Source organism: Dipodomys ordii, unplaced genomic scaffold, assembly GCF_000151885.1.
Source record: "Dipodomys ordii isolate 6190 unplaced genomic scaffold, Dord_2.0 Scaffold42, whole genome shotgun sequence".
In the NCBI taxonomy this organism is placed as follows: domain Eukaryota; kingdom Metazoa; phylum Chordata; class Mammalia; order Rodentia; family Heteromyidae; genus Dipodomys; species Dipodomys ordii.
The window spans coordinates 700482-710913 of NW_012267258.1; the positions used below are offsets into that span (position 1 = coordinate 700482).

The 10432-nt window shown below is 42.2% G+C and overlaps 1 protein-coding gene across 3 annotated transcripts in view; it reads right to left on the reverse strand.

The window, feature by feature from the left end:
- The window catches only part of Scn8a (sodium channel, voltage gated, type VIII alpha subunit), a 124991-nt gene that overhangs the window by 12104 nt on the left and 102455 nt on the right, over positions 1–10432 (reverse strand). For 2 of the 3 annotated variants that reach the window (XM_013018727.1, XM_013018726.1), the window contains exons 20-22: positions 9403–9525; positions 3292–3576; positions 93–146 (exon numbers count right to left, since the gene is read on the reverse strand). In XM_013018727.1, the coding sequence (XP_012874181.1) occupies positions 93–146; positions 3292–3576; positions 9403–9525 (462 nt within the window). The remainder of the gene's footprint in view (positions 1–92; positions 147–3291; positions 3577–9402; positions 9526–10432) is intronic. The other variant, XM_013018728.1, reaches the window with a different exon arrangement.

The following is a 10432-nucleotide window of genomic DNA, read 5'->3' on the forward strand; positions in this document are numbered from 1 at the left end:
TTTTTTCCCAATTAGTTGGTTGTCTTTCTAGCTTAGTTGCGATAGATTTAGCTGTGCAGATCTAAGATGTGTTTCAGCACACAGATCCTTACCTTTCGGGAATCTACAGCTGCATACATGATGTCCATCCAGCCTTTGAAGGTCGCCTGGGAAACAGAATCAGTTATTAGACTGTGCCTAGTAGGGAGTGGATAAGGGTCTAGGCAGGGGGCCCAAAGGCCAGCCTTAGGTTTAGCAAGAATTAAGGGCACAGAGTTTGGACACGGCCTTACATGGACATAGGATTTCCTTTTGTTAATAAAGGCCACAAGAAGGTCTTAAGTCCCTGAAAACAACATCAAAGTTTGGCAAAGAAACATACTGACAATAATAACTGGATCAACTTTCACATAGGACCTTAAAGTGGCTTGAGAAGGGGAGGGCCATGTACACTTATGAGTGAATTATGGTAAGAGTAAGGTGCTTGGAACTTAAGACCTCCACTACCAAGAAGCTGTATTTTCTTTTTTCCTTCAGGGGTGGGGCTTGAACTCTGGGCCTGGGCGCTGTCCCTGAGCTCTTCAGCTCAAAGCTAGCACTCTACCACTTGCCACAGTGCCACTTCCAGGAGCTGTTTTTAAAAGGTGTTACATAACCAATAAGAGTCTGAAAAATTCAGTTGGATTAAAAACTAATTAGGGTTTGAACTTATCCCTTATTAATATAGCCATGCATAGCCCATGGGGGTGGTAACACTAGCTCCATCCCCAGGAGAATGTTCCAGCTCTCCTTCAGTCTACTGTAGCTAGCACGATTCTAGAAACAATATAGGCAGAAAATTTCATATTCTGATTCTAGGACTTTTCAGGGCATGAGGAGGCTTGATTTTATTTATCTGATGGCCCAACTGCCATCAGTGCCTTATATATGGCAGGGACTGTATAAATACAATGTCTGATTTGGCTGGACATTGTGTACTGGTTTCTGGAGCTGTTCCAATTCAGATTCAATTCATGGGTCCAATTTCTTGTTTTTCTTTTTCTTTTTTGTTGGTCATGGGGCTTGAACTCTGGGCCTGGGCATTGTCCCTCAGCTCTTCAGCTCAAGGCTAGAGCTCTACCACTTGAGCCACAGCACCATTTCTGGTTTTCTGGTGATTTATTAGAGATAAGAGTCTTATGGACTTACCTGCTCAGGCTGGCTTTGAACCACAATCCTCAGATCTCAGCCTCCTGAGTAGCTAGGATTACAGGCCTGAGCCACCGGCACCAGGCTTCCAATTTCTTTCTCATGTGCAGTGATAGAGATGGAACTCAGGCCCTTGTGCACGCTAGGCAGATACTATCACTGAACTATATACCTTCATCTCAGGGTCCAATCTCTCTCTCTCTCTCTCTACCAGTCCTGGGGCTTGAACTTAGGGTCTGGGAGCTCTCTCTGAGCTTTTCTGATCAAGGCTGGTACTCTACCATTTGAGCTACAGCTCCACTTCTGGTATTTTGGTGGTTCATTGGAGATGAATCTCATGGACATTCCTGCCTGGGCTGGCTTTGAACCAAGATTCTCAGATCTCCACCTCCTGAGTAGCTAGGATTACAGGCATGAGCCACCAGCTCTAATTTCCTGAATTGGCATAGAACAGTAAAAAAGCTTTGGGGTAGTTAAAATACAGCTCATTCCATTTACTTTGCTTCTACTACAATAGTGTTTACGCCATAGGTTAGGTTGAGTTTCATTTGCATTATTACATTTAATTCTCCCAACAACTGAATGATGGAAGTATGGTAATAGTTATGACAACATATAATATCAATTACCACTAAGTACTGCTATGTGCTAGGCGTTGTGCTAGGAATTAAAAAAGTACAAATTCTCTTAATTGTATAAAGAAATATGATCAATATTGAATAGTGAAGAAACAAAGTGTCAGAGAAGTTGAGTAATTTGTCTCAATAAGTATGAGTATGGCTCTGTCTGACGGTAAAGCCTAGGAACTTTCAGAGCATCATACCAAACATCCCCCCACCCAAAGAAAAGGACAAGAAGACCAGGCATGCTGGTATGAAATTAAGCAAAGAGATTAATGTATGTAACTTAAACTCCTTACAATGACACATACACTTGAGACCTGAGGCTGAGCTTCCAGGAGTGGCAATGGGACTGCCAGATTCTTTAGTAAACTACTAAAGTTATTAGGATTTTCCTACTCCATCAATATAGGCTTTCCTGGGCACTGGTGGTTCACACCTAATCAGGAGACTGAGATCTGAAGATCTCGGTTTGAAGCCAGCCCAGGCAAGAAAGTCCATGAGACTCTTTTTTTTTTTTTTTTGGTTCGTCATGGGGCTTGAACTCTGGGCCTGAGTGCTGTCCCTCAGCTTTTCAGCTCAAGGCTAGTGCTCTACCACTTGAGCTACAACACCACTTCCAGTTTTCTGGTGGTTTATTGGAGATAAGAGTTTCACGGACTTGACTGCCCGGGTTGGCTTTGAACCTTGATCCTCAGATCTCAGCCTCCTGAGTAGCTAGGATTACAGGTGTGAGCCACCACCGCCTGGCTCCATGAGACTCTCATCTCTAATTAACTACTAGAAAGCTGGAAGTGGGCTGGGAAGGTGGCTCAGTGGTAGAGTGCTTGCCTTGCATGCATGAGGCCCTGGGTTCGATTCTTCAACACCACATAAGCAGAAAAAGCCAGAAGTGGTGCTGTGGCTCAAGTGGTAGAGTGCTAGCCTTGAGCGGAAGAACTCAGAGACAGCGCCCAGGCCCAGAGTTCAAGCCCCACAATGGCAAAAAAAGAAAAAAAGATAGAAAGCTGGAAGTGACACTGTGGCTCAGAGTGATAGAGTTTTAGCCTTGAGAGAAAATGCTCAAGGACAGCACCCAGGCTCCAAGTTCAAGCCCATGACCACCACCACCACAAAAACTCCCCAAACTACAGCTATCTATCTATCTATCTATCTATCTATCTATCTATCTATCTATCTATCTATCTATCTACTTCTAGGCTTTCCTATTTTTGTTTATGCACATATCTTTTTAATTTCCTTTCTTTCTTGTTCACTTTACACTCTGACCTGGGGAGAGAAGATGACCTCTCTAGCACTTCATATGCTGCATCCATCTTTCTTTGTTGCCAAGCAGAACTCTGCCTCTTGAGCACAGGATAGATCCTTTGGAGAGAGATCTCATAGAAGTTGGAGATCTACGAGAAAGGTGTTTCCCTGAAACTGGTTTAGGAAATGACTTCATTCTCATGGACCCATGGTTGAGAATGCCTTAAGTTCCCAGGACTGAAATGACAACACTTACTACTTGAAGAAGCGCCAGATATCCTGCCCCAACATTATCAAAGTTGATCTTCACATTCTTCCATCTGATTTCTGTGTTGTTGCCCTCCATGAGCCTTTCACAGTCAGTTTTATTGTTGACGATTTCAATGTCAAAGCGGATTTCGGAAGTCTCATTAAAGCAGTAGTGGTACTTTCCCGCAAACAGGTTGACTCCCATGATGCTGAAAATCAGCCAGAAGATGAGACACACCAGCAGCACATTCATGATGGAGGGGATGGCGCCCACCAAGGCATTCACCACCACCTGCATTGGAAGGGGAGGTTGCTGAGTGTTGGGAGGATGTGGGGAAGGTACATTCTTTTGATTTTTCAGGAGGGGAATGACATTTTGTGTTGCTTGTTCTGCTATAAAAACATTTTGTTTTCATTGGAATTAGAGTAATTGGACAGATCCAGAAGTAGGATCCCAAATTTCTAAGTCCAGGAACTGTATTTCGGGGGAAATTTTAATAAATTCCATCTTTGTCTTGACTAACACAAACTCCCCTGCCCAAGTTGACCCTACCTTTTCTAGGCACCAACCTGGGACTGGAAAAAAAAAAAAGATTTCTTAGTCCAGTCTCTCTCTTCTTGAACTTATAAAATATGCCCCCATGGGAAAATCTGAGCAATTGCAAGCTCACTAGTCGCCTTTCAATAGACATTCCCCCACTGAAAAACAAGGCATGATTGTTCAAAATCACAGAGAGCTGCCCTTTGGGTTAGCAGTGAATCACTCAACGGTACATAACGTCTCTTTTATGACTATGCAAGGCCAGTTATCTTATTTCAGGCAATAGCTGAGCATGCATATTTTGCAGGCTCAAGAAAGAAAAAAGCCATATTCCCTCTACCAAACAGTATAAAATAAAATCTGAACAGATGTGCTTTTTAGTCCAGGTTCATTCTTCTTCTTCAACCTTTTTTCTTTTACTTCCCTGACTTGTAAGCTTGTTTTTCAACCTAAGAGCTACTCCCTGCTTGGCTAATGCTGATGTTTCTGCTTATTCCAGGGTTTGACTCTATTCTTCACAATGCATTAGAAATCAAAATGACTTAAGGTAGGTTTTGTTTTTTTTTGTTCTTGAAACTGAAAAAGTTGAAACACCATTAAAAATGACTGACTACAGTAAGTTCAGGAATGCTTAAAAAAGGGAGGAGAGCCTCCCTGAGGAACAGAAATTTCTGTGTTATCTTTAATTTGGATTTTTCTTTATGCTAGAGGCCAGTATAGCTAGACAACACTTCCACTGTTGCAGCAGATTTCACTAGAGGAGTTCAAGTGCTTACAGAAGCAACAGTTCAGGCGATGGATCGAAAACAAAGCTGGTTTTCTTCCTGCCCAGAATCTCATTTGCCGTTGTTGTAAGCAGGGCTGTTAAGGCTCCGAAAGTTGTTCTAGTGTGGGAAGAGTGTTTCTTCCTTTTTCTAGTATCTAAGGAGGATTAATAGAGTTAAAAGTAAAAACAGTAGATATAAATGAAAAGTGAGAGCACTAGATATAAAAGAAGTGTGCCTCTTTCTTTCTTCCTTCTTTCCTTCCTTTTTTTTTTTTTTTCCTTTGGAGGTAGGCTAAAGATAGGACTGGCTGCAACTGACAGTTGGGACAAGGTGGGAAGGTCATACTGGACAATGACCACAAGGGGGCAACTCTGGGTTTCAACTTGAGCCTTACTGGGTTTATTACCTTGTTTTTGGGTTTTGACAATAATAGTCAATTTTTGTTCTGTCTTATATAAAAAGGCGAGGAGGTCACTCTTCCTTTCAGATTAAAATGTCCCTTTTGTGATTCTCCAACTCATGTATGAAGGCCTTTAGATTGAGAGGCAGTTATTTCTTAATTCTTAGACCAAGAAATCTCTTCTAGATATCTCGTCAGTATAAAATATATATTACTTTGAGCAAGGAAAGCCAGAATAACTGAAATCTGAAAATCTTCAATGTTATATTGAAAACATTATTTGTTTTCATGTTATTAAATTTGTCACACAATCAGATTTGAGTTTCAGCTCCTCATTCTAGTTGGTCACCCTTTGGTACGAACACCCAAAACAATGAAATGTGCAAAAGAACAAGCAAAAGGAAGATGATCCACAAAATGGAAGAATTAATTCTCAAACAATGAAAGTAGCATCTGTAAAGATTCACACGCTCAAATCTGTGTGATGGCATTTCGCAGCACAGGTTGGGATAGAGGATATGATCTACTAGATCATGGCCAATGTAAAGTAGGGAAGTAGCCCTAAGAGATAGAAACCTAGGAGTGCTGTGGATTTTTAAAAATCTCGATTCAGAACCTATGTCTGCTTTCAGGAACTTTTCACTACAGATGATTGCTTCTCCTCAAGCCCTGTCTAATCAGTCCTACATGATATTCTCATATTATAATATGTTTAATATTGATAACAGAGAAGAATAATCAGCTAATTTCTTTCAAATACACAGATCTGATCAAAGGACTCAGAACAAAGTTTACTGAGCCTGATCTCTGATATGGTATAAGTATTCTCTAAAATCCAACTTATTAGTTGGGTGCCAGTGGCTCACACCTGTAATCCTGGCTTCTCAGGAGGCTAAGACCTGAGGATTGTGGTTTGAAGCCAGCCCAGGCAGAAAATTCCCCATGAGACTCTTATCTTCAATTAATTACTGGTTCTTCTCACAACCAAGAGCAAGAAAGCATGCTTATATTTTGAATTCTCTCACGAAAGATATGTCATAAGTGGATGATTAAAATTTCCATTGGTAGTCAATTAACTGAACCTCTTGTTTTTTTTGCTACTCTCTAGTTATTTTGCATTTCCTTTAATCACAATGAAATCCATTACTGTTAAAAACTACTGTACAGAAATATAACTTAAAAGATGCTAGCAATCTATGAAAAGCTACTTTCCAAAGTAAGTTTGTATTTAAGTGACATAGTAAGAAAATTCCAAATGGATTCTGATTCTTATAACATCATTATGTTCTTTATGATGCCTAGGACTTTAATGTTGATTATTAAAATCTGTCAAATAGCTTTTAATATCTGGCAGAGGGAACATGGCTTTAATGGACAACTATGTACTGACAATCAACAAAAATGCATGCATGTTTCACAGCATTACTATTATATATCTTCAAAAACAGAATAGCACAGCAAAATCTTTAGATAAAGATTACTATGGAGGAGAGAAAAGCAAAGAACTACATTAAGTGTTCCTTTGCCAATAGCAGGAATGTTTCAATTTTCTGATCTTTGGTTTGAGGAAGGAGAGGAGACTGAAGTGAGTATCCCAGGACAGGCTAGGGTGAAATGCTCCCTCCTAGGTGAAGGGCTGAGCCCAGAATTGGAGCAGCACAGTGACAGTTGAGCCCATCTGCACGGATGGTATTTAGTTTATGAAGGTTTCTTAAGTTTCACAAGTATTAGCAGACAGAAGAAGCCAAACTACAGAATGAGAAAAAATGTTCCAAAGGAAAATAACATTTAAATAAAAAAGTATGTACCTAATCCTATTTATTACTGGGTAATTTTCTAGAAGCTTAGCTCATTAAATTGTCTTCCCCAGAAGGACTGGGAAACTACAGGTCAGGAATGGATCTCTGGACTCTCTCCATCTGTCTACCCAGCCATGGTCAGAACTCCTGGCTGGTCCCACCAAATAAGGTGGCACTTCTACACCAAAGCTTCCTGCACTGAACATTACTGATCTAACTTGCAGCTTCAGGTCAAGTTCATTCTTGCCTGTACTAGCTTAACTGAAAAAAAAAAAACCTGATGCTTTGCACATAAAATCTCCTAGGCCTGGTACTGGTAGCTCACACCTGTAATCATTACTACTTTGGAGGCTGAAATCTGAGGATCCCAGTTTGAAGCCAGCCAGGGCTTATCTTGTCTTATCTCCAGTTAACCACCAAAAAGTGGTTAACCAAATGGCTCAAGTGGTAGAGTGCTAACTCTGAACAAAAAAGCTCAAGGACAATGCCCGGGCTTGACCTTAAGCCCTAGGACTGGTACCAAAAAACAAACAAACAAACTATCCATCTGTCTGTCTATCCTATTGTTCTGATCATCCATTCTGGACTTCTGGGCTTCTAAACTTCTTGGAAGTTAACAAGTGTGAATTTCTTGAGGACTTGAAACAGAGTTCAGAGCCGGTGGGGAAAGGAGGGTGAGGTTACCAGAAGGGCTCCTGCATCCAGTTCCTCAAATAATTTTCTCATAAGCAGACTGGCATAAGCTGGGTGATGAAAATGACTTCTGCTAGGGGGACAGGAGTGACAGTGATGAGCCACCATAAGGAGAAAGGTCATAGTAACAGTCAGCTGGGCACTGAGGGAGAAGGGCGCAATCTCCTTTTAGGAGATCCAGGATCACTGAGAGGGAATGTGGGGGACAGCTGGCTAGCAGGCTTAGGTCCAAGATATTACAGGTTCATCCTGCCCTCAGTTTTTCAGTCACCAAAATGGATTATCAACTCTGTAACAAAACTACTAAGATTTATTTAAAACAACAACAAACAAATCTGCCTCTTATGAAAAATGTGAAGAGGTGGGTTATGGGGGAGGGGGAAAAGAGTGTTTTAATCCTATTTTCAGCCACACTACGACTACATAATCCCCTTCCCTCCTGACCATTGTCAGAGACCTATTGCATGTATTCTTACCCAGGGGAGAAAGAGTCGCTCAGGCCTTTTCTTTTGCTTTAAATTAATTAAAACAAGCTTTGCTGCTGTGGAACTGCATCCTGCAGAGGGCTTCAGGAGAGCTACAGAATGCTCACATTTGGTAAACCAAACTGTGACTGTGCTACAGCAGAAACATAACTTGGTTGTAAAAAGCATTTGTCTGAATAACACTTAAAAATTATAATTCCCAAGTTCCAGTGAAATGTTCCTCTTCCTGTGAGTGGCCCCATGGAGTAGTGGCCAGGCCTCACAGGTGAGGGATGAACGGAGCAGCGCTGTCCTGGTATCTAGTTTCTCCAATCAGTCTTGCTGCATGAAGACTAATGCAATTGTTGTGTTTGATTCCTACATTCTGATATTTATACATTTAAGAACATATCCTCTGGTTTGCTCTCCTGCATGTATTCAACATCTGAATTGAAATGAGTTTTCTTGGTCTCGTTAAGTATAACAGACCTCTCTGGCTACCACAGGACAACTATTTCTACCAAAACTAGCTGTCCACTAGGAAATCACTCTTTTAATGTGAGTGTGTGCACACATGCACACACACGCACAATTAGTAAAACCAAAAGAGATAAGAAAAAGGCACCAGAAAAAGGGAGCCTTCTTTCTAATTTGGCAGGGTATTATTTTGTTTGGATTTGGATGGAGTATCCCCACAGTAGGAACAGGAGGTCTGGAGAAATTTCAGGAGAACTAGCTGATATTCAGTCATCTAACACAGTGCCTGATTGTTGTTTTGATAGTTAGGATAGGGGACCATACAGCATGGGCAGAGGGTTCAGGTGAGGAGGAAAGCTTTGCTATCAGACAGAGGCTGCCAGTCCTTAAGGGACTGGGCTGAGAACAACAAGGTGCAATAAGAGGAATCAGAATAGAAGGAAAAGCATTTCTTCTCCCAGGGCCATGCCAAATTCTGCTCCATCCCCAATTCCAGGCCTGCCATTGTGTCTTCAAGCCCCTCAGCCACTGTGCTCTCAGTGACTCCAAGGCCACAGTCCCCTCCTCTGGCTGCTGTCCCTATACAGCACTCTCCCTGCCTGCAGCCTATGCTTTTCAGTGGGTCTCTGGGTTATAATTCCCCTTCTTTGCACCTGGTGATTCTCCCTATGAAATCAACAGCCCAGAAAGCCGCCCCAAGTGCTACAGGTAAGCCAGGCCAAATGAGAATAGCCAATGTTCACATGTTCTGCGATGGCATGTTGTTGGGGGTGGGGCCAGTATTAATGAGATGAGGCAGCTTAATGCAACTCCCCTGAGCACGGGGCAGGGGCGGGACAGAGAAAGTGGAGGATCCAATCAGCAACTGCATCACAGAATTCGTATTTGAAATGATCTTTCCACCATGTGATCAGTTCTAGCATGCTTAAACAGTTTCCAGTGGCATGCAGAAGGATCAGCTGCTCTTAGTATCTTACCCTCATCCCTTCAAATCGTGATAAGGCTCTTAAGGGTCTCAAAGCTCTTAGGGTCCTAAGGGACTTTATGGCACCTAGTTCCGAGTAGCCCAGGGCATTAGCTATAAGGCTGACTAAAGAGACCTACACGGAAACAGAAGAGAAAAAAACAAAAAACAAGAAAGAAAAAAGAAAAAGAAAACAGAGGTTCCAGAGTGTTAGAATAAAGCCCTAGCACTGATTACACAGATGGGCCCCGCCCCCCGGGTAGAGGAAGTGGGTAACACCAGCTGCCTACTTCAACTTGACTCAAACGACCTGGAAGGAAAGGGTGGTTGAGAGAGGCAGAAGAAAAAACACAAAGGGAAAAGAATCAAGAAGCAGCAGAACATACACACGAATTGGAAAGGGAAGAGGCTAAAGGGAAAGGGAGAGAATGAGGAAGTTCCATTGGAAGGAGAGGAGCCTGAAGAGACGACAAGAACCTTACCCTCGCCCTTTACAGTCTCTGCAGGTCCCAGAAGTTCCCATTAAATTAAGCCAGACAAACTTAATGGTACCTATGGAAAAGAATACAGATAAATACACATACTACACACAAGCTGCCCCTCCTCAGTTCATTCACCATGGGATTTCCAACAGGGACAAGCTCTCTTACTCCTGGTTGACAAGAAACCATTTGTTTGAGAATCTGATGAGTTACTATATAAACAAAGGAAACATATTTAATAAGTACCACAGGTGACATGGCAGCTCCCCCCAAAACAAGATCAAATGGGGACCTCCTTGACAGAATTTTGGAGCACTCACTTGAGTAATTCATATTCTCTCTTTCCCTCTCTCTCTCTCCCTCTCTCTCTCTCCTTTTCTCTCTCCCCCCGCCCCTCTCTGTTTGTCTCTTTTAACTCTTAACAACCTTAACTGATCAAATCTGAGAATTTTTTTTTCTTTTTGGGTCTGGTCGTGGGGCCTGAACTCTGGGCCTGGGCGCTGTCCCTCAGCTCTTCAGCTCAAGGCTAGAGCTCTACCACTTGAGCCACAGCGCCACTTC